This window comes from Apodemus sylvaticus, chromosome 1, assembly GCF_947179515.1.
Source record: "Apodemus sylvaticus chromosome 1, mApoSyl1.1, whole genome shotgun sequence".
In the NCBI taxonomy this organism is placed as follows: domain Eukaryota; kingdom Metazoa; phylum Chordata; class Mammalia; order Rodentia; family Muridae; genus Apodemus; species Apodemus sylvaticus.
This window is the reverse complement of record NC_067472.1, coordinates 107,489,216-107,516,941: the sequence shown is the minus strand read 5'-3', so window position 1 is coordinate 107,516,941 and position 27,726 is coordinate 107,489,216. Positions and strand designations below refer to the sequence as shown.

Below are 27,726 nucleotides of genomic sequence, written 5' to 3'. Positions count from 1 at the left end.
TGGGCCTGTAGGCCCACCTCAGTGCTAGGATGATGGCGACCACCACAAGGAAGACAGCTTAGAAAACGTCCGTGTTACTCCTAAAGAATGACAGATGAGTGTCCCAGAGCTCATCAGAAATAAGAGAAACCAGTCCAGGGTTTACGGGCTTCTTGGAGTGGCATTGCGCTCGTACATGATGACTTGTTGCTATCATTATCAGATGAGAGATGTCATCGATATTCTCAAGAAGAAACTCAGGAAATGTTAGAAGCAGCAAAGAATATTTGCAAGAAGGGATTGATGCCTTAGGGTGCAGATTGATATCCATTCAACCCTTCTTTAAATGCTGCGGAAAGAAAACTCGTTGGGAGCTGGAGAGATGGCTTAGTGAGTTAAGGGCCCTTAACACTCTCTAGGAGATCTCAGCTTGGTTCCTACAGCTCAGTAACTCCAGCTCCGGGGGATCTGATGCCCTCTTCTGGCCTCCCTGGGCACTTGCACACACATACACGCACACATACACGCACACACATACACACTTTAAAAAAATAAAAATCTTTCATTCATTTAATGGAAACTTGCCTATTTCACATCTTGCTTATTTATTTTATATTTTTGAAGAAGACAGTATTCATAATGTATTTTGCATAATGATTAAATCAAGTTTAGGAACTATGTGTTATAGATAGATAGATAGATAGATAGATAGATAGATAGATAGATAGATAGATAGATAGACAGACATAATAAATAGACAGACAGACAGACTTCTTTGCTGGGATGGAAGAAAGCAGGAGGCTACATGGTGACTTGATGAGATAAAGGAAAAGGAAGCTTCCTAGACGAGGTCACACTGAGATGGGTGTTGATAAATGGCTGTAATCAGGAGTTTGTGGAGTAGTTACATTGTGGGCATCCCTGCTACTCTGTTTATAGTCAGACTTCCTGATATAAATGGGCTCTATGCACATGATAAGCACAGGAATCCAGAGACTAAGGCATTTGAGGCCCAGAGAGGCAAAATGATCTGCCCTAAGTCACACACGCTTGGGGACAGACCAGAGATGTCAGCTGGGTTCAAACCTTTGCTCCCCCTTATTGAGCATGACTCCAGAGCGTAGACAGGCATCCAGTGAGGACCCAGCTTCCTGAGTGTCCACCCGGGTTTACCCCACTCCTCCTGCTCCCACACAGACTCCTCAGCACACACAGGTATGCAATAGTCCTTTAATTTCTGTGTTCTGTGTTTCTCTCTGCCTCTCAGGCTGGGCCAATATCCACATTCATATATGCAGATCTGAGCCTTCCTGTAGCTGGTGTCACATGACTGGGTGGGCTGAGCACGGGGCTCAGCTTAGCCAATTAGCTTCTTAAGCCCTGTTGTGAACCCGACCCCTGACAGGAACAGGGAGGGAGGGCTTACCTTGGTTCACATTTCCAGAAGGCGTGGTTTTCAGGGGGTTGGGAGCACTGACAGTCTTCCTACAGTGCAGCTGGAGAGGAAGCAGAGAGCAGAGGGCTGTGACCCTCAAAGACCTACCTCTATCAGCTGCTTCTGCCAGCCAGGCCTATCCTTAAGAGCCCCACAGCCTCCCAAAACATTGCCACCAGCTAGGAAATGAGTGAGACTTTGGGGACAGTTGACACAGGATGGAGACCGAAATGTGTGGCTTTTTATAACCTAATTCAGTAGTTACATGCATCCGGTCACTCAAGGCAGTCCCCAGCATCTGCGCAGTTCCGGGGCACAGGCTATGAACCCTCCCTTCTTGCCCGTGAGTGGCAGGGCCCTCAGAAAGCATTTAAGACAGGTGCTGTCCCTGCTATTTTTGGAAAATACAGTCTGTCATGCTCCGTTCACGCCTGCATTTTTTGATTCCTGACACCTTTCCATCAACCACGCTTCCAGTCTCTACAGTAACTGAGTGTATTGCAGGCACCCTTTCTGTTTGTATTTTAAAAGGTCTCGTTGGAGTTCTAGCCCAACTTCATAAAAGAATGTTCTTATCTTTTTTTTTCAAAAGCTGACAAAACTCTTGGCCAGCCCGTGTTAAAGACCTTAATCCACCTGAACCTGGCTTTTGTCTCTGTCCTTAAGTGTGGCTCGCATTACAGCTTTTCCATGGGGATAACCAGAAGTGCCAGGCCATTTGGAAGCACTCTCTCTTCTTCTTCCCCGTGCGGCCGTCATTTATCGGGTTTCTATGTGTGCCCAGCTGGTTTCTGGGCTCTCTCTCATTTCTCGCTGTGTTTACTATGCCCTTCAGCAGTCGAATTTTCTGAATTTCCTCATGGCCTGTGATTCCTCTCAATAGCTTTTCGGACAGGCCTGCTAACCTTATTTTTCTTTTGGGGGGAGTCTCTTAGCCTTTTGCTCATCCACTGGGAATAAAAGCTTATATTGGGGCTACAATTGGCTCAGAGGTTAAGAACATGCACAGCTCTAACAGAGGACCCAAGTTCAGTTCCCAGAACCCATACTGGGTGGCTCGTTTTTTTAACTCCAGCTTCAAGGGATCCTACACTTCCTCTGGCTACCACAGTCTTCTGCACACACCCTCATACACAGACAATTAAAAATAATTCACTTTGTTTCAAAGTCCACTTTAACTTCTGTTACTACTATAAATATGTCTATTCAATTACATTTCTGAACTCCGTTGTAAGGATACAACGCACCTATTTTGATATGTGTCTTATACCTATGCACCTCATGAGCCTTTTTTGTTGTTGTTGTTACTTGCAGATATTTATGGTTTCTATGTAGACAATAATGGCTTCATTTGGTTTTTGCTTTCATATCTCTGCCTCTCATTCTTGGCCTTATTTTATAGGGCTGTTAAGGGTCTCCAGGAGAGAAATTAAGAGAAATGCTGGCAGGAGGATGCTTATCTCCACCGGTGTTCTGAAGAGGATTTAAACCACAAATCTTCCTGGTGAGCACAGTGCGGTGCTTGCTCGTGGGGCTTCTGTAGGTGTTTGCGCATGAAATCAAAGACGTCTTTTGTCTCTTTCAAGTTTGCTAGGAGTTAATTTTAGAATCATGAGCAAACATCAAACTTTATTGAATCCATTTTTTTTCCATTAGGAGATGAACTCTATTTTTTTCTCCCTTACTTCCCTGTTGTTGAATGCTCTGATTAGGTTTGGCTGTGACTTGATTTTCCTGTGGAGGGAGTTGTCCCTCTAACAGATGAATATAGAGCAAACAGTTCAGGAGCAAGTTGGTGAGAGTGCTCCAGGAAGTACTCCAGACCATGGGTTCCTCCTCCTCTGTGTGCTATACTTCTTCCAGTGAGCTGTCACTGTTGATCCAAGAAGGCACCCTGGCTGGCACGGACCTTTGTCCCAGGGTGAGGAGGGAGAGCGGGATGGGGCCAGAAGGCTGGCTCACCTGAGGAAGGGCTTCTGGAATCTAGTGCCTGAGAGCTCACATGTTTTATTGGGTATCTTCACATTCATGAGCCTATAAACATGATTTTACTTCACATACAGGCTTTCATTTTGATGGGGCCGAGTTATAAAACTAGGGGTTATTCATTTCTGGAATTTCTTATGGGAAAATTCTCTTTGGAAATTTTATTGTATGTGCACACAAAAATGTATTCAAATGTGCAGAATGTATGTTTATGTTTTCCTGAACAAACATCCCATTGTAACCTACAAAAAAAGGCCATTTCCCTATATAACCACAATGGGACATCAAACAACAACAACAGTTACACAGCATGAGTGTCTGAGTGTGAGTGTCTGAGCAGGGTCTCCACCTACTCTTCAGGATCCTTGTGGGTTTCTAAAAATGACCCAGTAAAGTCCTTTAGAGCCAACGATCTGGTTTAAAGTCTCCCAGGGTCCACCTCTTAGCCAGACTGAAGCAGGGCCACCCTGCCTTTCATGCGCTTAATACTTTCGAAGAAGACAGGCTGTTTCCTGTAGGATGCACTTCTATGCTGCTTTGCTGGGTATCTCCTCTTGACCAGACTCAGATTTGACTCCTCTGCAGGAATGCTCCAGGCATTGCTCTGTTGTATCCTGCTGTCCCGATTTGATGGGATACACTTTGATCTCTTAACAAGTGCTTGCCAGGTTTCTCCACTGTAAAACCTTTGGAGGAAAAAGATCCTTTGCCATCCCATGCACAGTGAGCCAGCATTTTGTGGGAAGGTGTTTGGAGGGTGTGTGAATATCCCATGCCTCATTAAATGTCCCCTCCCTCCTTCTGCCCTCCAACAACTTGGGTTCCTGGTCTCATTATTTTATTCAAGGACTCACAGTCTGTTGTGACCAGTATTTATTCCAACGCACAGAGAAATCCAGCTTTGCCCTGTGGGAACCCTTCTAGGGAATCTTCTAGTTCTTTCTGGCATGCCTTTGAGCACGTACTTTCTGAGATCTCGAGCTGTCCCTGGGGTGTGAGGAGGACGGAGCCCAGCACCAGCTGTCAGCCTCTAGGCAGAGAGAGGAGGAGGCCCACACACTGGACCAGGGCTTGTCTCGGGTGCGTGGCTGTATATGACTGAATGAGAAGACAGTGAGAGGATGATGGGGTGGAGGCATGAACTCATGGAGAGATATATTCTTTTGCTTTCTCTGCTGACAGGGCTCCGGGGAACCCCACCCTCAAAGGCAATGAAGTCAGAAGCCCATGCAGACACAACTGACACTAAGCCTAGGGGTAGGGGATAAAGGCTGCAGCCGCCATGTTGGAGGCCGCCATTTTGGAGCCTCTGTCCTCTCGTCTGACCACTGTAAATGCTCTCTGTCTTTTCCAAGCCCAAGTCCTGAACCACGCCCGTTTGTTCCTGCTCTATCATCTCACGCTCTTTCCCCTAACTCCCTCCCCCTTCTTCCTCTTTTCCTCCACCTTCCAGCATTTACTTCCCCCGGCTTAACTTCCTCAAAATCTAGCTCTCCTCCTTTCTGCCTTTCTGCTTCTGCCCATGACTCTCTGCTTCCCACAACCCTGCTCTCTTTCCTGTCTGTGGCAGCTTTGATGTGACTCTTTCTCTGACCTCTCGGCTACTTGTTCCTGCCTCCTGTTTCCTTCCCACAACTGCTGCCCAGTTCTTCCCTTTTCAGAGTTTCTGGGTTCCTACCTGTTTCACTAACCCATCGCACCCTGGCTGTGGACTGGGAATTGATGCTACATGGCTTCTACTGAGCCAGCCCCCACCCCCATCCCCTTGCATGTGCCCCATGACAGCAAGAGCTACTTGCGGCTAGTTCTGGGAAACATGCCGGTCCAGCTGGCTGTCTCTGTCTCAAAGGAGGCTTCGCAAGCTAAAATGGGCACTCAGATGGCAGAAAGCAAGCCACAGCCCAAAACCCTAAGTGTAGACATCAGTTCCACTAGCAAACCAAGGAGCCCTGGTGGGCAGTACTGTGACAGGCCACGTACACATATACACACATACACACGTACTCATTCACACACTCGTACACATGCACACACATACACATACACATACACATACATACTCATGCTCTCACACACATGCACACACTCACAGGCATATACACATACTCACACACATACACTCATGCACACTCATATACACACATACACTCATATACATACACTCACACACATAAACCCTCACCCTCACATGCACACATGCATGCATTCACACACTCACAAGCATACACACACACACACACACACACCTCCCCACAGCTGGGCACAGCCTGGCACTCCTGCTTCCATGGGAACGGCTGCTATTGCCCACATTCCTCATAGGAGCACTTCCCCTGTGCGTTGGAGCTGACTCCAACTTCAGTTGTCAGCTCTGGCTCCAGCTGGCTCTCGGGATGCTTCCCATGCAAGTGTAACACTAAGAAGGGAGGGAGCACGGATGGACCCATCTGAGGTCTAGAAGCTGACTGACACCCCATCAGGCTGGCAAGTTCTGTAGATCGTAGCCTGGCTTCCGAGCTATTTTAGAACTCAAATCTAATGTGACATTTGCTGTGTATCCACAGTTCCAAGAGCCCATCACTCCATGGGACCACCATCGTCACCCTGTGAGGAAGGCCACCATTGTCCTTTATGTCACAGGTAAGGCAACTTGGGATCCAGAGAACACAGGTCAGCCGAGGACAGAATTATCAGCCTGGCACCTGTCATGTTGTCCTCTGTCCACAGTGACAACCCAGGCTTGAAGAGTTGGCTATAAGGGAATCAGCTGAGCCTGCAACTGGACCAGCTTTGGAAAAGGCTCAGCAGAATGAAGCACATTAGACTTGCTGTCCCAACAGGGCTGCACTGGAATTAGCCAGGATGAGGCAGTATGTTAGGGAAGGCACTTTATGATAAGAGCTTGGGGGTTAGGCACACCACATCCCCTCCAGAGGAAGGTCCAGCCTGCCTGTCGAGGGATGGCAGCTGGGGGTTTGTCAGCACAGAGGACCTGCTTCCTCCCTGGGTCACCATCCAGGGCCAGAGAAGCCCTGAAACCTCAGCATTGATGCTATGCACTCTGCAACTCCTAGAAATGCCAAGTTAGATTGGCGCTATTGGGTCACTGGCTGGGGAGCAGGGTAGACAGCTGTTTAGGCTACAAATGCTTGCACCCCATGTCCTAGGGCACTGCCGGGGCTCCCATACACTATGGCTTGTGGCTTCTCCCACTAGTTCCTATTTGCTGTCACCTTTATGCAGGAGGCAGGTTCCCCTGCAGCCTGCCCACCCTTACCTCTGTGGATGGTGATGAGCTAGCAGATCAGGAGTCACCAGATTGTGGGTCCCCTTCCCAAGCCAGTGGCTCTCCACTGCTGCTGTGCCTCCACCTCCTCCACCGGATTACAGCAGCTGCCCTGTCTACTGACATCAACACAGCTTGCAGAGCACGAGATGGGAGCCAGTGGAATTCCCATGTGCGTAGAGGCTGCAGTGCAACAAACAAGACTAGCGGGTAGGATGCACAGGAGAACTTCATGAGGGATGAACACAAAGGGAAGGCCCTGTGAGCCCAAGCTGAGGAGCCTGGCCACTCGCTGCCAGAAGATGCTGACTCTCCTGTGTAGAGGATGTTGGCTTGCTTTGAGTGAACCACGCTGAGGCTGTAGAGATGCAGAAGTGCTCTAATGATGCAGCACCAGCAGGAGTGGTCATCGTAGACCAGGATGTATGTGGTTCTGGCCACTGTCTTCCCCATTGGGGGCCTTTTTCCATCTTCAGACCTGCTCCCAAGAAACCAGTGGACCGGTTCTGCATTACATCTTGTAACTGTTTGGGTTCTGGGCAGGACACTCATTCAGCTTAGAACAAAGTTCTCTCTCCACCCATTCCTTCTCTCCCACGTCTGTCTGGCTATCTGTGTCTCTGTGTCTCTGTGTCTCTGTGTCTCTGTGTCTCTGTGTCTCTCTCTGTCTCTCTCTGTCTCTCTCTCTCTCTCTCTCTCTCTCTCTGTGTGTGTGTGTGTGTGTGTGTGTGTGTGTGTGTGTGTGTGCTGGGGATAGAGTCCAGAGCCTTGTATATGTTTAGCAAGTGCTTTACCACTGAGCTATACCTTATACCTTAGCCCTTAGTTTATTGAGACTGGGTCTCACTATATAGTTCAAGTTGACCCCAAACTGACACTCTTCCTGCCCCTGCCCCCCAAATCCTGGAATTATAGGTGTGTGTGTACCACTGTTCTCAGTTTTTTTTTTATTTGCTCTTTAAAGCTGTGTAAGATCTGACTTTGATTTCTGCAGAGTGTCTCCTGTGGACACAGAGCCCACAGGTCCATTTCTTGTCCTGAGATAAATCTCTGGCATGGATCAGGAGTGGCTGACAAACCCCACAGGGAAAAAGTCAGTGTTCTCACTCCCCTCGGGGTGACAGGATTCCACTCCCACCCGAGGTGCAAGCCAAGCCCCTGCTTTTGCACACTGCTGACTCACATCCGGTGTCTCATCGCGGGGTGTGAAGCATGCACTTGACATTCTCCCAGGTGGCAGGGTGAGTCCACCCGACACTGTGTCTGCGAGGATCTTCCCCGGCCTTGGAGCAGCCCCTCCCCACTGTCCCCATCCCCTGAGGAACCCCCTCTACTTTAACCAGATTCCCCCCTTTCAGAGAAACCTCTCCAGGCTCCTCAGATACACCTCCCACCTCACACTTGCTGATCTGGGGTAACTCTCTGGGCTCCAAATGCTTCCCTCAGTTCTGAAGGCAATTATGCTATTTATTTTCCCCTGAGATTCCATGGAGAGTGTCCGGTGCCACTGAGTTTCTAGCCTGTGCTTTCTGTATCTGTCCTGTAGCCAGGGACTCTGGCCTGGCTCTCTGCACCTTGAGTCTCTCACCTCCCAGAGCTGCTAACACTGCCAGGAAGCCCCACTCTCATTACAGAGGTATCCATTGGAACTCTAGTGGAGCCGATGAGTGCAGTCTTGGTGCCCTCTGCTGGAAGAAGCACTGATTGTGACTACGCTTCTAAAACATTTATTCTTTCATCTCCTGTCAACATCTACCCATCCAGGTACCAATCATCCATCTATCAAACATAAATCCTTTGATCTACTCATCCACATACTCATCCATCCATACACTTATCATCTATCCAACCATCTAATTTATAGTCATCATCCACCTACCCACAAATCCTTTGATCTAGTCATCCAGCTACCATCCATCCACACAACCAATCATCCACTTATCTATCCACCCATCTAATCATGTAGTCATCCATCCATCCATTCATCTACCCATCTATCAATCCATCTATTCATCTAGTTATCATCTATCATTCATCCATCCATCTATCCATCAATCCATCTGTCTATAAGTCCATGATCTATCGGTATATCCATTACTACAAGTCACAATCACCCCTTCCTTCTATCCCTCCCTTCCTCCCTTCCTCCCTTCCTCCCTCTCAGTATCACTTATGTCCAACAGACACTGTACTGGCTGGTTTTGTGTCAACTTGACATAAGCTGGAGTTATCACAGAGAAAGGAGTTGGGGAAGTGCCTCCATGAGATCCAGCTGTGGGGCATTTTTTCAATTAGTGGTCAAAGGGGAGGGCCCCTTGTGGGTGGTACCATCTCTGGGCTGGTAGTCTTGGGTTCTATAAGACAGCTGACTGAACAAGCCAGTAAGTAACATTCCTCCATGGCCTCTGCATCAGCTCCTGCTTCCTGACCTGCTTGAGTTCCAGTCCTGATTTCCCTTGGTGATAAACAGCAATGTGGAACTGTAAGCTGAATAAACTCTTTCCTTCCCAACTTGCTTCTTGGTCATGATGTTCGTGTAGGAATAGAAATCCTGACTAAGACAGACACCATCCCCTTCCACCAGGCTTTGCATTGCAGCATCCCAGCTGGACCAGTTCCTACACAGGCCTCAATGCCACGGTGAAGGAGAAATAGAGGTCCCAATCTGTGTGCTTTTTTCCCATTCGCAGAGCTGTCAAAAGCCTTAGTCATGTTCCCCATCTAAATGATGGAGAAACTGAACCATGATACACCCAACAGTGGTACATTAGAAACAGTCTTTGCAGACAGAGAGATGCCACTAATCTTGTCACACTGGGAAAGTGTCTCAGGCTCTCTGAGCCTTAGCTCTTCAGTGGTCAAGTTAACCATTTAATGACTGCTTGCTGTGTATAGCATCTGTGGGCATGGCACCAGGGGACCCTGATTATCTTCAGCTTGCACTATGGCATTAAACTGAATCTTATGTGATACAAGAACATCACACAATGCCACACAAGGGCCACCTATGTCCCATCACTGTTGCACTTCTGTAAAAGCACAGAAGAGAATGGCCAGCATAGTTTAAGACATTTACCAAGGTTTATTTTGTTTATGTATGTGCATCTGGTACAGTATTCTGTCTTGCACTTGATCAGAGTCACCTGAGCCCAGGAGGATGAATGGAGGTCTTTGAAATGTGAGCCAAAACCAATCTTTCCTCCCTTGGGTTGTTTCTTCAATCATCTTGTCAGAGCAATAAAAAGGTAATGGATACAATTTTCCCCACCCAGCCATTTCCAAATTACAGATTCAAGAACAAAATAGCCTAGGGTTATGTTAAGCCTTTCCACTTTGGGTATCTTCTTCTCATTAGTGATATCTTCTTCTCATTACATAACTAGATTTCATAATGTAATGCTACACTCTACTTGTCCCCCTCAGAATTCAGAGAGATACACTAGAGCATACAGAATGTACCTTGCACAACTGGGTTGCCCCATGAAAGTTACCTTTTGTGGGTCTCAGTTTCCTCATCTGCAGAATGGGATAACAGTTGTAACACTTGGAACATGCAGGCTGAGCCACACGACTCCACACAAGCTTGACTTCTGCTTTCTCAGCTCAAATGCTGCAATCTGGTGTAGCTTTTCACCAGAGGCAACTGTATCTCCCCAGGCAGCCAGCTCTCTGTGGGATTCTGAAAAAAAAAAACAAAAACAAAAAACAAAAAAACAAAAACACTCTCCACAGTCTGACCCTTCCTAAATTCTTTAATTATTAATTAATTTATTTAGAGCATGTCTATGTCAGAGGAAAACTGGGGGTTGATCTTCTCCCTCCACCATGTGGGTCCCCAGAATTGAACCCAGGTGGTCAGGCTGGGCAACGGTCTTACTTGCTGAGCTATCTCATCAGCCTACGACTCCCACCGAGAGCACAGACCCTTCACCAAGGCCTCTTGGAGTTACCCAAGAAACCATACAGTTTCTGTTGTGATCCTACTAGGGGTGGCCCTAGGAAATGACCGGCCCAACAAGACAATGGAGTTGAGTTGTTGGAAGTAGAGCTAAAATTCTGTGGCAAAGCATTTGCCTAAGCAGAAGGCCCAGGTTCTATTCCTAGAGTCATGAAATAGCTAAACAACCAGTCGAGTCGTGAAATACACAAGTATTCTCCAGTTTTGTGCAATCCTGGGATAGTCTATTTACTGTGGGAGACAGAAAACAAATAACTTGTTCTAGGTGGTAGTATGGGACAGTACATAGACTGGGATGTCACAAGGCTCTGTTACATCTGTGACAAAGATGACTGTAAAGATGGTGAAGGAGTCTGGGCCATTACAGCCCAAGAGGACACACTTAAAGCTGTGTGTGCCTTAACAGGGGTGCAGTCTGAAGAGCATATTACAACTTGTGATGTTGTGTGACCATCAAGATCTATGCACACAAACCTAGATGGCATAATGATGCATGCTTAGACCACACCATACACACTCACGTATGCAGTCTGTCATTGACCGCTATGTGATGTGTATCTGCAGGTAGGAAATAAAGAGTGTAAATTAGGGTCACATAATTGAGGGTATGTGATCAATGGAAGGCTTCCATGACACCTAAATGAAGTCCCTCAGGCCCTGTGGGCACTTGTGCATAGTAATGGAATCCTGAACTCAGAGTGTGATGATAACATTGCAGTCGCTCCCTCTTCTACCCTAAAGGAGAAGCAAGGATGGGATTCCGAGTCACATAGGGGATACATTTAGGGGACTAAAGATGGGTCCAAGAATTCTCAAACTTCAGGTTGCCCTGAAATAGTCCTTTGCTGGTAAGGCAGCCCCTCCAGGCCTTCCTGAGCACTCCCATGGCTACACAAAGTCCTCCCAGACAGGTTCACATCATCTCATTGCTTTCAGACCACAGGCAGGAGTCCACCCCAGCAGAGCCCGGAAAACCCCAGCAAAACTCGGAGCTGACCCCTGATGGCAGAAGCCAGTCTGTCATAAAGCAAGGGAGGCAGAGGGGGAAAGCTTTATTACCATGAACTTGGCTGACTGGAAGATGGAGGACCACCTTGTCCTGGGGAGTGATCCTCCTGGGAGGCAGTCTCAAGGGTGGTATAAGATGAGGGTCAAGTGAAATGCTCTCGGTGCCCAGCCTCACATGCAGTGAAAGACTTTAAGTCCATACCAAACCCCAACAGTTTATATCAAGAGTAAAACACTAAGGTTAGACTGGGTCTCATTCACTGATATGGGGCCTGGTTTCGGGATCTAATATTTTGCCTTGATCATCTGTTGGGTGGATGAGCTTGGAGTTTGGATTCATCAGTGGCACAGCTCATAAAGAAGGAATGTTAGAGCCTCTGTGGAACAGAGGGAGGGAAGCATCTGGAGGGCAAGAGAAGCAGACACACACTGAAGCAGATAAAGTCGATGGCACATTGCTCGCCTCCTAGGAGAGCGAGAAGATGCTCCCTGCACCAGAGCAAAGAGGAATGCATGCATGGGATAGGGCCCTGCTCTCGTTGAAGACCTCTGGGAAGCAGAAAGGACTGTGAGGGTGATGTAATAGATGCTCTTTGATATTGATGTGGGTAATGGGAGCCTGGGAGTCTAGATAGGGAAGAGCCTTTGACCATCAGAAACAAATGGGAGAACACAATTACCAGAATGAGGCACGGGTACAGAGTGATTATGGAAGTGTTTCTGGGATCTATGGAGATTCTTAACTCATTGCAGTGTCCCTGACATCACAGGTGGCATGTTTTCACATGGGACTAATAGAGACAAACAAACACAAAGGTCACAGGTTGGACAAAGTGGCTTGGGTGTGCAGCTGGACGATAGCATACTTGCCTGGTATATGCAAGGTCCTGGGTTCAATCAAACACTCCAAAAATAAAATCATTTTTTAAAGGATAGATAAGACCTTACTAGGTTTTGAGCTTGTGGGTAGAAAGAAGCGAGGTAACAATGAACTAAGAGGTAACCAGACCATCCACTGAAGGAAGGAAAGGGCAAATGTTCCGCTGACCTGTTGCAGTGAGCTAAACTGGTATAGTTCCAAAAGATGTCTTTTGTTCTGTGTGCAAACAACTGGCCTTGAGGTTTGCAAGCTAGCGGGATGCTTACCTTAACTCAGGAGCTGCTGAGTTGCTTCTGCTGCTACTGGCAACCACCATCTCTCAAGGATGCCCCAACCTTATAGTTTAGTCTTGGCGCTATGATAGGAAGAAAGACTTTCAGTGTTTGGGCTACTAAAGAAGCAGCAAGGCTGGGTAGAGCATGTTCCAGCTCCAGAGGGCATTAGGCCAAGTCAACTCCACACGATTGTTCATGGCCAGTACATTGTAAATGAGAAATGTGTTTCTCAGGAAGCTCAAGAAGAAGGAAGACCAAAGTGAGGGTGCTTTGGTTTTTCTGAGAAAGGGAACAAAATATTCACGGGAGCAATTATGGAGACAAAGTATGGAGCCGAGACTAAAGGAAAAGCCACACAGAGACTGCCCTACCTGGGGATTCATCCTATAAACGGTCACCAAACTCAACACTATTATGGTCGAAGAGAAGTGCATACCGAAAGGAGCATGTCATGGTTGTCTCCGGAGGGGCCCTGCCAGAGCCTTACTGTATATACAGAGGCAGATGCTAGCAGCCAACCATTGGACTGAGCATGAGGGTCCTCCAATGGAGGAGTTGAGGGGAGACTGGAGGAGCTGAAGGGTTTGCAGCCCCATGGGAAGAATGATGATGTTGGCCACCCAGGACACCCCAGGGCTCCCAGGGACTAAGCCTTCAACCAAAGGTACACATGGCTCCAGCCAAAAGTGTGGCAGAAAAATGCCTTGTCGGGCATCAGTGGGAGGAGAGGTGCTTGGTCCTATGAAGGCTCGATAGATGCCCATTGTGGGCAAATTGAGGGGGAGGTAGGTGGGAGTGGGTTGGGTGGAAGGGCATATTCTTGGAGGCAGGGGGTGGGAGAAGGGGTTTGGAGTTTTCTGGGAGGGGGGAAACCGGGAAAGGGCATAACATTTGAAATGTAGATGAAGAAATATATTCAATAAAAAAAAAACAAAAAGAAATGTGTTTCTGTGTGCAGAGTCTAGTAGAATCTGGCTCACGAGGCAAGGAAGCAAAGGGGGCAAACACACTATGAAGACAGAGATGCCAAGCCTTTTGCCTGGTCAGTCATCCTTCAGACATATGCAAGAAGAGTTGGTGTTCTCAGTGAAAGTGGTTGTTTTCCACAGCAAAGTTAGTGGGAAGCTAAAAATGTACTGCCCAGTAGCAGGGACCTCAAAATTAGCGATTAACTAAAAGTAAGAGCTGTCACTGGGCTCTGGGTCCGTCCGTTCTTGGGGTTTCCCAAAGGCATTTATCGGTGAGTTCCTCCCTTGGTAATGGTTTCCATTTTGCCTTCATTTACCCCTTTGTTCTTGAGGGATTTAGATTCTATTAGAGTTCATGTGTGTGGCCATCTTGAGCTCAGCTGGTCTCATTGCAGGGGCTCCTAGGAACCTTCTGGCCCTGCAGTCTGACCCAGAATTCTATGGCAAGGCTGTTGAGAGGAAGCAAGGATGGATCAGAAGTTGTGTTGTCAGTGGGTAGCAAATTAAGGCCTATGGGGAGGTTCCCCCTTTTGTCCCCTTGTGGTGATCTCTATCCATCCCTGGCAGAAAGAAAGAGCAGCCTTCTGCAGTTCTACTTGGCAGCCAAAAGCTGTCTGGAATCACCACAGTGTGGGCTCCCTGCTTCCCACACAACTCCCAGACTGCCATTTCCAGCCTCAAAGCCTCATGGGGAGGATGAGGGTGGACACTAAGTCCCTTTGAGGTAGGTGGATGCTATTGGTCTTCCTCCACAGAGGAGGGAGGCTAGGAGGTGACTAGACACAGACTCCAAGCACTAGCAGCTAGGAAAGAGCAAGCAGGGCAGTCTTGGCCTGGGCCTTCCTAATAGAGGGTGTGGTGGTTATTTACCCAGCTCCAGAATGGACGGACGGAAGTGGGCATGCACAGCTAGTAGCCAGCTCACCGTCTGGCCTCTCTGGCCTGTGGAACAAAGGCTCTGGGAGACGAACTATAAGGCAGAAGCATTGAAATGCCTCGCCCATCTGTCCCCTGCCTAGAGAGCAGAGCCTAAGCTAGATCCCCAGATCCTGAAGTGAGCGAGAGGCATGGAGACAGTCATACCTACCGCACTCCTAACAACTTGCATTTCCTTCGCAAATTAATTATTTTATCTATTATGTGTGTGCATGTATGCGTGGCCTGTATATGCAGGTCTTCACGGGGACTAGAAGAGGGAATCAGATGCCCTGGATCCAGCTGTCACAGGCTGTTGTGATCAGCCTAGCATGGATTCTGGGAACCAGACTTGAGTCCTCTGGAAGTGCAGCAAGTGCTTTTAACCCCCACCCATCTCTCTAGCACCCGTGCTTGCATGTTGAATAAGGAAAAGGCTAGAGGGGTCCTGGAGGACAAAGGTGGTTGTCACCAATGCAGTCTGAGGTGATTTCATAGAAAGCCTCCATCTCACCTGTCTATACTGGACCCAGTCAACACAGTCCCTGACACCTGCTCTGTGGCTCTTGTCCTAGCAAATATCTCCCCTCTCATTCCTATCTGAAAGAACATTAGAGGTGCTGTGCTGAACAACAGACGTCTCTATTGTTTGGTCCCCAGAGTTATCCAGCGCTCCAGTTCTTTGTCATAACAGGGCTCAAGGGAGACCTTGGATCAGCCGGATAGCCCACAGAGAATCATGGCAGAAGATTATATTAGTGCCATTTTGCTAATTGGACCTGGTGCTAAGGAGGTAGCAGAATCCTAGCTGTCATGGTGGCAAGTGCCAGGGAGAGACAACAATTCAGGAGCTGTCCCCAGGGCCCAGATGGCTTAAAGTCATGTTGGGACATCCTTCCTTCTTCCCAACTCTTCCTTCCATCCTATTTTCTTCCCTTTTTCTGTGTCTGTGTTTATGGGGTGGGGATGGGGTGGAGCTGTAGGTGTGGGTGCATCTGGGGGGAGGGGTTGGAGACCAGAGTCTACCTGGAGCATTGTCTTTCAATTAAATTTAAAAATTTAATTTAATTTTTTAAAGAGTGGAATTGATATATTATTGTCATATATAAATGTCAGTTGGATATAAATTTCCATACTTCATTTTTTTTTTTTTTTTTTTTTACAAATTAGAAAATGACAAGTTTTAAACAGCTGATGGCTGTTTTACTTTTTCGGGACATGATTGGGCAAATTTGTTAACAGTGGCTTCAAGCTTTTCTTTGTGAGCTCCAGAAGACTTCACCTTTTGACCCCTTTTATGAGACGTGAAGACCAGCATGCATTTGACTTCGTAGTCTGCAGCAATGTCCCAGCAGTCATCCGCATCCGCATCAAGGAAGAGCTCTGGAATATGGTTCAGAGAGGAATGAAAGGGAGCGGGTCGTTCTGAAGGTCCACAGCTGGTGCCTGGGAAATCCGACACCGCAGCGTTACCTCCTGCAGCATCCAAGGTCCCCGGAAAAGCTTCAGTGCTCTTGATCTGCTTCATCATGTTGGCTGCTGTAGGAAGGCTCCTGATGAGCTACTGAAGAATCAGCTCTGAGGCGCCAGATAGCATGCACTAAATTCAATATAATGTATTACTGTGGTGTGTGTGTATGTCTATGTGTGCACATGTCCTTAGCACTTAGGTATACAAGATGACCCGTGGCTGTCAGCCAGCTGTTCCTCCCACACCCTAGGGTTCCATCAATAGGGGGAAGTAGCCTTGACAGTCAGAATGTAGCCTACCCAACATGCGCTTGGCCCATGGACATCGATTTTGACTATGCATGGCTGTGTATCCAGGCTGCGAACAGCAGAGGTCGCTGCTGAGCAATGGTTCCTGTAACGGGGTAGTCCAGCTACCTGGTATCTATCAGCCAGCTACCTGGTACCAGCCAGCTACCTGGAGATGGGCTGACTCTATCACCTCTCCCTTTCTGAAGAGTCGAGAGTTTGCAGCTTAAAGTCTCTAAACATCACTTAGCCCTGACATTCCATGGGCTGGCAGAACATGGAAACAGGTCATCTAACCTTTCAGCGCCAGACTTTGTATATTTCTGGAGAGAAGCAATAACAGTGCCACTATGGGTAAGATGAACCATGTCTGGCACTTGGTGGATGTTTGTCAATGCTGAGCTCTGTGGCTTGTCTGGACACCCTGCCTCATGGGCACCCCAGAGTGGCCGGAGCTGTCCACAGTGCTGAAGACACCCTCTCACCCTCTCCTCCCCCCCCCCATCTTCTTCCTTTCTCGTGTGGCTCCCCAGAGCCCTGGTGTCTGAACAGATTCAATTTTCCAGATAATTTCTCTGGAATCCTAAGGGGAACAGGGAGGGACTGAGCCATATCGGAAGCACTCCCCAGGCAGGAGTCTCGGGAAGCCAGCAGATAGAACGGGAGCAGTGAGTGGCTAAGACACCACACAGACCTGGGAAGCCCCAGGTCAGAGAGTGCTCAGAAAGCTTCGCCTCTGAGAAGCCTGGTGTGAGACCCTCAGGACTGACAAAGATCCAGTGTCAACTCTGAGAGCCGAACATGGCAGGTGAGTCTGCTCAGAGCAAAAAGGTCCAGGAGGGCAGGAGGGTGGCCCTGGGCTGATAGGAATTCTCCATCCTTGTCCCCTGAACTGCTGTCACTCTCTCTGGTTTAGTGCCTTTGTGCAGACAAAAGCTCCCATCTCTGTCTCTGAGCTCCAGGGCTCTGATGGGAGCCTTCAATTCCATAAGTGTGGCCTCAAAAACCAAACAACATGTTGGTAATCCAAAGGCCATCTCCAAATCCAAAAACTATGATCCCCTCTCCACTTCAGGGTTGCCCGTTAACCTATCATGCCCAGGGCAGAGGGAAGAGGAGCTTATGCCCTTTGCAGCAATAGGTAGAGGTAAATATGGCTCAGAGACAGAGATCTCTGTTTTCATGTTATATCAGCCCATGGACCGTCAGTGCAAAAGGACACTTAGAGACTTTAAGATGCAAACTGAGTTCTCTTTGCACAGTTGAGGAAACCAGAGCACAGAAAGGGGTCTAGACCCTGTGCTACAAATCAGGGCAGAGATGTGGTGAAAGGTGGCCCCTGCTATGTCCTGCTAATGCCCATGAGCCCTCTGTGCGCCTCTATAGGCCATTGGCTGCAGGACTCTTGAGGCAGTCAGGGGTCCAACAGGTGCTTTGCAGGACCAGGGGAAGTACAGCCTCCTCTCTGAGTTTGGTGTCCCCATATGAACACATAGGGGTTGACTTAGACATCAGTATCTTTAAGACTCTGATGAGATAGATAGATAGATAGATAGATAGATAGATAGATAGATAGATAGATAGATAGATGATAGATAGATAGATAGATAGATAATAGATAGATAGATAGATAGATAGATAGATAGATAGATAGATAGATAGAGATAGAGATAGAGATAGAGATAGAGATAGAGATAGAGATAGAGATAGAGATAGAGATAGAGATAGAGAAAGCAAGTAAGGTGGGATAGTATTTGTCTTTGACTGGGAAATTGGTGGCTAAGTTTTGGTTCTGATTTGGTCACACCTTTTGTAAGACCTCAGACAAGTCACTATACTACCCACAATCAGCTTCTTCCTCTAAAACTGAGAGTTAAGCATATGCTGGTAGCTGCTGGGATGCCCCAGCAAAGTCTGAGTCAGGGGCACTACAGGAAAAAGACTGTGAGGGAAGTGACTGCCACTTAGGACACTGAAGGCTCACACCTTGGTTCTCAGCTGGAGACAGACAAAACCTGTTACATCCAGAGCTCATCCCGCAGCCCCAAAGGATTCACTTCAGGCAAGTGGACCTCTGTTGAATGCTAGGAGACCACTAAGTACCACACCAGAGGGGAGCCGAGCCCACGGGGCTCAGAGGCAAACAGAAGCCTAGCCTTTCATTCCCCAGGCATGAATCGGGAGAAGCAGAGTACTACTGAAGGCTTCAGTCAGCACAGCAAAGTATTGGAAACTCCACAGGTGAGAGGCTGAGGCCTCGCAGGAAGCTGGGACTCAACCCCTGCCTCCTTCCTGGTTGGGTCTCTCTGCACCTTCTGCCTTCCCTCAAAGATCTGAAGATGGAGGGGTGGTAATGAGGCAGAGGCAGATGGCCACTTAGTGAGTGCAGAGCATTCATCCCACCACAGATGAGGCAGTCTAGTTTCCATAATCTACCAGGTAACTATTTGCACTTCCATTTTTCTGGTTAAGAAACTGAGGCTCAAAGAACCTTAGTGCCTAGCCCAAAGTTAGGAGATCATGAATGTGTCTTCAATATGGCTCTAAGGCTCCCATCTACATTTCAGTATCAAACATGGTTTCTAAAGGGCTGCTCTACCCAGATCCCTTTGATGACATTCAAAGAAAACCATCCCTTCCCCTGAGATATGCCTTCAAGTGTAGAGTTGATGTGAGCTCTGCCTCCTCCAGGAGGCCCTCACTGTCCTTCCTCCTTCCTATCCATCTTCCTGACAAGGCTAACTCTTCCCTCGGCTGAGCTCTGCATCTCTATTTGCCTGGCGGTTTTCTAAGGGGCCAGAATGGATCTTATTTCTTGCTGTGGTTCTCAAGATGACTACACAAATGGTGTGGGCAGAAAGATAGCCAAGCCCTGTGGATAGAGGAGAGGCTATGGTGCTTCCAGGCAGAGGTCAAGAAAGGCTTAAAGGTGGTACCCAGAGTCTCCGCTAGACAGCAAGGCTTATCCATACCTTCCCCAGGTCTGCAGCAGGGCTGTCACTCTGAAGGCCAGGACTGGACAGCACCACACTGGAAGACCTGCATGCCCTGCCAGGGCCCATGGAGACTCACTGTCAGTCATCTGAGGACAGTCTCTTCCATATCAGTCCTCTCTGTGGTATTTTGGGGTGTCCTACTGTCGACTGACTCCCTTTCCCTGCCAGCATGGGCAAGAGAAACCTTCACCCTTGGGGTGCTGGGTCCCTGGGACTGCGACCCCATCTTTGCCCAGGCCCTCCCCAGCATGGCTACCCAGCTAGCTGTAGATCGAGTCAATCAGGATGCCTCACTGCTGCTGGGATCACAGTTGGATTTCAAGGTCCTCCCCACAGGTTGTGAGACTCCTCGTGCCCTGGCCACATTTGTGGCCCACAAGAACACAGTGGCTGCCTTTGTAGGCCCTGTCAATCCTGGGTACTGTCCAGCAGCAGCCCTTCTGGCCCAAGGCTGGGGCAAGTCCCTCTTCTCCTGGGCCTGTGGCGCTCCAGAGGGAGGAGGTGACTTGGTGCCCACTTTGCCTTCTGCAGCCGATGTGCTACTGTCTGTCATGAGACACTTTGGCTGGGCTCGCTTGGCCATTGTGTCCTCTCACCAGGACATCTGGGTAGCCACAGCCCAGCAGCTGGCCACAGCTTTCAGGGCCCAAGGGCTGCCCATTGGACTGGTGACCTCTTTGGGACCTGGAGAGAAGGGGGCCACAGAGGTTTGCAAGCAGCTCCACAGTGTTCACGGTTTGAAAAGTAAGTATATCAGGGCCCCTCCCTGCTATAGGCAGCCTGAACTTCACATGACCACAAGGAGATTCTGTATCACTTGGGCTGAGCACTTGCCAATAGCTCAGCAATGGTCCTGTAAGCCATCCTTGCTGAAGGCTTCCTTTGTCAGAAAGGGCAAAGAACGAGTCACACAGCAGTCAGGCAGACCAGCAGAATCCCAAGCTCTGGTTCAGAGGTTGTCTGTTGAAGCCTAGGGCATCCTTGGTGGTTGCCTTTGAAATAAAAGCTCCAGGAGTGTTACAAGGATCTCATCATGGCTAGCATTATAAAAAGAAATGGGGGAGAATGAAAAGAATAGATTTGATAATGAAATAAAATAGAACTTGTGTGTGTGTGTGTGTGTGTGTGTGTGTGTACGCGCGTGCATGTATGTATATATGTAGTTTTTTTTTTTTTGATTTTTAGATTTGGTTTTTCCAAGACAGTGTTTCTCTATGTAGCCCTGGCTGTCCTGGAACTCACTCTGTAGACCAGGCTGGCCTCAAACTCAGAAATCCGCCTGCCTCTGCCTCCCAGAGTGCTGGGATTACAGGCGTGTGCCACCACCCGGCTATATGTAGTTTCTTAGAGCTACTTTCATTATATCCTACATATTGTATTCTCATTTGATCCTAGGAATTTAAAAATTCACTCTCTAAATTATTTGATGATTCATTCACTATTTAGTACTGAGTTGTCTAACCTCCAGTTTGTGCAGTTTCTCTCGCTGTTGTTTATGGTTTTATTTCATTAATATCAGAGAGAATAGATAAAATTATTTCAGAGTTCTTTTTTACTTGTTAAAAATTGCTCTGTGTCCTGGAATGCAGCCAACTAGCCATCCACTGTTACAGTGCTTAGATCAGTCAGCACCTTAACGTCCAGGGTAGTCTGTTTTACAAAATCGATGGACCAATAGTCGGTGCAGGGATGTTCAGATCTGCAGTAGCCTCCTCGGAGATCATTCCGGTGTCAAACATTCTGACTTTCTCTCTTCTGACTTTTTAAGTTTTGAAATCTATTTAGCCAGATGTTAGACTTGTTAGAGTTGCCTGCTTTCTGGTTCCATTAACTTGGAATGTCTTTCATTATCCTTTCAGCAAAAGGCTGTCTTTGTCAGCGAGGCTTGTTGCTTACAGACAACAAATAGATGGGTGTTGTTGTTGTTTTATCCTAATCTGTTAATCTATGCCTTTCAATTGATGAATTGAAGCTGTTAACATCCAGCATTGTTACTGAAATGTATGCAGTCATTTCTGTCGCTTTGTTATTTTTGCAGTGTTTGATCCTTTCCTGATTCTAAATTGCTTATATATTTTTCCTACTGTAGTTTATTCTTTCTCATGTCCTCATGGATATGTTTACTTTTCCCATTTGTGTATTGTGCTAGCTCGGTGGTTATAAATTTCTCTACTTTTCTTTTTATTTTTTATTTTGTTTTTGTTTTTATATAGAATGATAGCTTTGCTGGGTATAATAATCCATGTTCTCAGGTCTAACACAATAATAGCAGATTTCTCAACAGAAATTCTAAAGCTAAGATATTATGGGCTGTATTTCAATCTATGATATTATTATGATAGACCTGTCCCAGACATGAATTTGTGCTTAGCTTTGTAGTTTTTAATATATATTTGTATTCTAACTATAATATGATATGAGGATGTCTTGTCTGTTTGGCATTCTAAATGTGTCTTGCATTTGATAGCCCACTAGATTGGGAAATTTTCTATTTTTTTTAATGTATTCCCATGTATTTAACTTGAAATTCTCCTTTTTCTGTGTCCATGACTTTCAGATCTAGTCCTGTGGTAGCCCTGAGCAGTTCTCATATGTTGGCACTGAATTGATCTCACGTGTTCTGTTCACACTTTCTTCCTATTTTATCTTCACCACTGTCTGAAATTTTGAATTCATGTACTTTGACTTCAAAACCTGATATTCTCTGTCTTACACTTGGTTAATTCTGCTCTGAAACTTTCCACTGAAATTTTTTATTTGAGTCATTGAACTATTCACTTCCAATATTTGAACTTGACTTCTTCCAGTACTTCTTTTGAAATTGATGATGATGATGATGACGATGATGATGATGGTGGTGTGTGTGTGATGTGAGTATGTGGATGGCCTGCTATGGTACACATGTGTGTTCTGAGGACTGAGCACAGGCTGTAGGATTGCATTATTGGGTGACTAGCATTGTTCCTGGCTAAGCCATCTTTCCATTCTCTTCCTCCAGTATTCCTCTCTTCATATTTCATAACTTGTATTGACTTATTTCACCCCACTGATGTTTATCTGTGTTCTCTTTTCATTCAGCCAGTATTCCTCTGTAGGCTCTTTGATTGTGTTGAACATTTTATACTCATTCTTCTGTACTTTCTGTTTAGAGTTCTATCTGTTCTGTTCTATTTTGCGGGTTCATTCTATGAAATTGATGATTTTCAAGCAGTCGTGTTGCCGCCTTGGTCTTTCATGTTTCTTGTGTTTCTGTATTGGGATTTATGCATCCAGTATTAGGTTGTCAGTTGGATTTTCTTTTTTGTACTACCCCCTAATATTTCAGTGGAAACATCTGTAATGTTTGAGTGAGCCTAGCCAGTCTGGGGTGCCATTTCTCTCGCATTTTATATTTCTGCCTTCATCCCATGAGCTCAGGCTCTGATCCTCACACCACTTCAATATAGTGGATTCTGACAGCTGATCCATGAGTTATCACAAGGAACTCAACAATCTTCACTCAGACATCTCAAGCCCAGGTTCCTGGATCCTGGCCAAGAGCCCCGCCCCAAACTGCTGTGGTTAGTATTTATGAATGGGATTAAACATTCTACCCCTCCTTTCTGGGGATGCTTGACTCAAAAATTGAATGCTTAGTTTTGTGAGATGTGCCTCCAGCTGAGCCCTGGGAACATGGCAGTGACAGGCTGGGTCTTAGCTATGAGGAACCTGAAACTGGAGAAGGAACAGACTCCAGAGGGGATGACCTGTTTAGAGGTGGAGAGGGCTTCCCAAAGGAGGTGTCATTAGGCTGGGGCTGAAAGCAGTGAATGAGAAGTCAACTGCAGAATGGAGATGAGGGAGGAGCATCTGAGACAGAAGTGCCAGCTAGCGCAGGTAACACGTCTCATGGCTAAGGAAGATATGGGGCAATTTTTACTTTTCACGGCTGGACCAGGGCGAGAGCAGCTAAGGAGGCTATGAGACCAGGCCACTGCCACCACAGCAGGGACCTGAGTTCCAGCCATGATGCTGGCATTCAGATTCAGGAGGCAGGACAGTGAGGAGCACTGCAGGAGCTCCCTGCTGGCCCTACTGGCTGTGCGGCCTCTGGCAAGCCACAAAAACCCGCCTGTGCTTCCAGGGTCCTTTCTTTTCAAAATTCTGTGCTATTCCATAGTTCCTTCAGTGGCACAAGGCAGTATAAAACTCCGAGTTCATGGGGTGTTGAAAAGGAGATATGGATGTGCCCAGTCAAGAGAGGTTCCCTGATCTGGCTTTCTCCCTAGTTATGTGGTTCTCGACTCCCCCTTGTGGCCAAGTACAAAATATGCTTCCGATAACACTTAGGAGAAAAGGGGTGTCTGGGAGACCCCTAGTTAGAAGAGTGGTAAAAACAGGTGTGGGGCAGGGCTATGGCCTATCCCAGTGGGTCTTTCAACAGGAGAGCTTCCGGATGCTTAGCTTTCAGAGGGCTCGTGGTCACCAGTCCAGCATTAGCCACTCGGGGCCTCAGCCAAGGAAGGGGCTCCGTCTGTGCTCTGACCTCTGTGTAACAAGGGGCCTGGGGCAAAGCAGGGAGGCCTCTGTTCTTTTGTGGTAGCTCCATCTTCCTGGGTTTTCTAGGAAAAGGATGACAGTTGGGACCTGACCTCATCTCAGTGAACGATGGCCTTCTCCACCGTGGCTATGAGCCTGTCAGGAACCCGATGTGGGAAGACAGCAAAGGAGCAGAGGGGGTCTGTGGACTTTACCCTGAGTGGGGCCGCTCCATCTTTTTCCCTGGGAGGCAATTAGAGGCTGTGGTGTAGACAACCTTGCTATGAAAAACAGTGCCTGAGAAAAACAGCTTGGAAGAAGGGAAGCTTTTCCTGGGTTTTCAGTTCAAGGTCAGATGGGGCCATTGCTTTGGGCCCGAGGTGAGATGGGATGTCTGGGTGGTGGGAGGGAGCAGTGACTCACCTCCTGGCACCAGGAACCAGAGTCAGGAAGGGTCAAGGATAACTTTCAGAGGTGTGGTCCCAGTGACCCACTCCCTCTAGCAAGGTCCCCCATCCCATCGCCTCCCAACAATACCACCAACTATAAACCCATCCATGCATGAAGGCGAAGTCCACCAACCAGGGACCAAAACTTCAAGGCATGAGCCTCTTTGGGGACAGACACTTCAGAGCCAAACCACAGCAATATTTCTTTGTCTTGATGTCACAGTATCTGCTTGACCTTTAGGTACCACCCAAGGCCACAGTTAGGGTTATAGGCTGATTACGAATGAAGCAAAATGTGGTCAGGTGGTAGAATAGTATACAACCATATAAAGAATGAATTGTTGATACTTGTCATCAAGATGGACCTGGAGCACTTTAAGTAAAAAGTCAGACATTAAGGATCATGTGTCAAATAAAATATCCACACTAGACAATCAATTGAGATGGGCAATAGACTGGGGGGGGGGGTTGGGACATCAGTGGGGTGATGACGAGCATTCCCACAGACTAAACAGCAGTGATGCAATTTTGCAAATATACTCAAACTACCAAAGTGTACACATTTAAGGATATGATTTCTGATATGATGATATGAAATCATCTTAATTAAAAAATTAAATACAATGCCAAGATTCAAGGCCTAGCTCTACTACTATGATGTTTCTATATTCTGGGGAGATTCATAAACCTTTCTGTGCCCAAGTTTCCTCTCCGAAAGGCTGATAATGATAAACATACATCTTCATACTGTGGTGGGGTTTTGTTTTGTTTTGTTTTGTTTTGTGTTTGTCTATTTGTAAACAGGATGTTGCCATGTAAGCCCAGTCTGTCCTTAAACTCTTAATCCTCCTGCCTCTGTGTCTCAGTGTCGTGAGTGCTGGCATTACATGTGTATACCCCACAGTCAGTAGTGAATGACAAAATGTAAGTACACTTGGAACAACCATAGATAAATATCAGTCCTTATCAGGGTCTGAGGGTCAGAATGGGTGAGAAGCTGGTGTAGTTTCTGGGATGAGAGGTCACAGGGTCATCTTAATACAAGGGTATCCTTGATTGAGAGGATTATTTTTCCACCTAGATTTGGTGGCCTCAGCCATAATTACATTCAGATTGAGGACAAATCTCACTTATACCCAGAATGCTTTGGGGCTGGGGCTAGAAATGTGACCACAGATTTTGGGAGCTCTGAGGGCCTCGGGATTAGAGTTTCTGACAGGAGCTGGAGTGCATAGGTGACCCTGCATGTCTGCTCCCCAGTTGTGGTTCTGTGCATGCACTCGGCGCTGCTTGGAGGCCCGGAGCAGACCACCCTGCTACGCTTTGCGTGGGCCGAGGGCCTGGCCGACGGGAGGCTAGTCTTCCTGCCCTACGACACGCTGCTCTTTGCCCTGCCCTATCGCAATCAGTCCTACCTGGCCCTGGGCGGCCATGGGCCCCTTCGAGAGGCCTACGACGCAGTACTTACTATCAGTCTGGAGTCCAGTGCCGAGAGCCAAGCCTTCACTGCTACCAAGACAAGTGGAGGGGCAGCTGCCAACTTGGAGCCAGAGCAGGTGAGTGTGTCAGGTTCTCTCCAGCCTTAGAGGGTGGGGCCCTGGGCCAGTGTGTGCACATTGTGTGCACACTTTACCCATTACAAGTCTTCCTGCCTTGACCTACCTGGCTAACCAGCCGCACTCCACTGTGGCCACGTGACCTGTGTCTGCCTGCCTAGCCCACAAGTATGGGCTTCTGGGCACACTCTCTCTCTTCCTATCTCTGTCTGTCTCTGTCTCATGCTCTCTCTCTCTCTCTCTCTCTCTCTCTCTCTCTCTCTCCCTCTCTCTCTCTCTCTCTCTCTCTCTCTCTCTCCTTCCTTCCCTCCCTCTCCCTCCCCTCTCACCCTCCCTCTCCTCCTCCCCGTCTCTCTCATGTACCCTTCTGCTCTGATGTAATCTCCAGTGACAGTGTACTCGATTGCCATAGTCTTAATTTCTAGCCACTCTTCCTCTTGTGACATCCCACTTCTCCTGACTCAATCTCTCTAGCAGGTTATGAAAACCAGGAGAAAGTACTGGGAGTGGACTTTTTTGAGGTCACCCCTGTGACTCTGAAAAGTGATAGCAGTGGGGTATGGCTACTGGCTTGGTTTGGCTTATCAGATTTAGCTAAACTCCAGGGCCGCCTTCTTCTTCTTCTTCTTCTTCTTCTTCTTCTTCTTCTTCTTCTTCTTCTTCTTCTTCTTCTTCTTCTTCTTCTTCTTCTTCTTCTTCATTTCTTCTTGTTGTTTTTGTTTTTGATTTTTCAAGACAGGGTCTTTCTGTGCAGCCTGGGTGTCCTGGAACTTTGTAGAGCAGGCTGGCTTCAAACTCAAAAGATCTACCTACCTCTGCCTACAGAGTGCTGGGATTAAAGACATGCACTACTGCACCTGCTTCTTAGTGAAGCGAGATAGTAGTGGCTTGATCTGCCTGCAGGGATGCAGGTGCTGAAGGAAGTTACTCAGCTCTTGACACCTGACATCATCACATGCCAAATGCCAGGGGCCTGTCGACAAACAAGACAGGCTTGCCGGGCAGTGGTGGCACACACCTTTAATCCCAGCACTTGAGAGGCAGAGACAGGTGGATTTCTGAGTTCAAGGCCAGCCTGGTCTACAGAGGGAGTTCCAGGACAGCCAGGGCTATACAGAGAAACCCTGTCTCAGAAAAAACAAAAACAAAATCAAAAAAGAAAAAGAAAAAAAAAAACAAGACAGGCTTCATTCTGTTGGGGAACATAAACAACAACCAAGAAACAAGATAAACAAATCTAGAATGATGGTACTGCCCAGAAAGAAGACAAGGGCAAAGGGATGAAGAGAAGTTGGAGTAAAGGAGTGGACAACAGGGACAAGATGGGCCAGGAAGCCCCCCCAGGAGGAGGTGACGCCTGAGTGAACCAGGTGTCACCGGATGGGCCACAAATGAAAAATATCTTTCTATGTCAAATTCATACCATATACATTATATATTATATCATCGCCATGTGTTGCTGGGCAAGGACACCCTTGCTTATGTATCACGTGTTGTCCTTAGATAAAGAACTTAGTTCATCTTGTTACTATGTGTGTGTGGAGTGCTGAGGGAATCAAGAAGCATCAGACGAGGACTTGAACAAAGAGCCGAGAGGCAGGACCTGCCAGAACCACTGCTTTGGGAAGCTTTGAGAGACATCTGAGTTAGAGGATAGCACAGTGGTGATGGTAACCATGGAGACGGTGGGGCTGGGGTAAAGTGCGGCCAAAGAGAGGACTGTGGCGGGTAGAAGACAACAATCTAAACAATCCTGCAGCCC

The 27,726-nt window shown here is 47.5% G+C and overlaps 2 protein-coding genes across 2 annotated transcripts in view; one reads left to right on the top strand and one right to left on the bottom strand.

Moving 5' to 3' along the window:
* Positions 1-15,870: 15,870 nt before the first annotated feature.
* On the bottom strand, positions 15,871-16,218 carry LOC127685031 (thioredoxin-like). The gene has a single exon (XM_052181819.1). The coding sequence runs from the start codon at positions 16,216-16,218 to the stop codon at positions 15,871-15,873; it is 348 nt and encodes a 115-aa protein (XP_052037779.1).
* A 1,028-nt stretch (positions 16,219-17,246) lies between these two features.
* Positions 17,247-27,726, top strand: part of LOC127684938 (guanylate cyclase D) — a 36,194-nt gene continuing 25,714 nt past the window's right edge. Inside the window, exons 1-3 of the mRNA XM_052181724.1 lie at positions 17,247-17,253; positions 19,427-20,185; positions 25,669-25,964. Of these exons, the coding sequence (XP_052037684.1) occupies positions 17,247-17,253; positions 19,427-20,185; positions 25,669-25,964 (1,062 nt within the window). The remainder of the gene's footprint in view (positions 17,254-19,426; positions 20,186-25,668; positions 25,965-27,726) is intronic.

Excerpts from the sequence above, each read along its gene's own strand:
- LOC127685031 (XM_052181819.1), bottom strand. The coding sequence starts at position 16,218 with ATGATGAAGCAGATCAAGAGCACTGAAGCTTTTCCGGGGACCTTGGAT.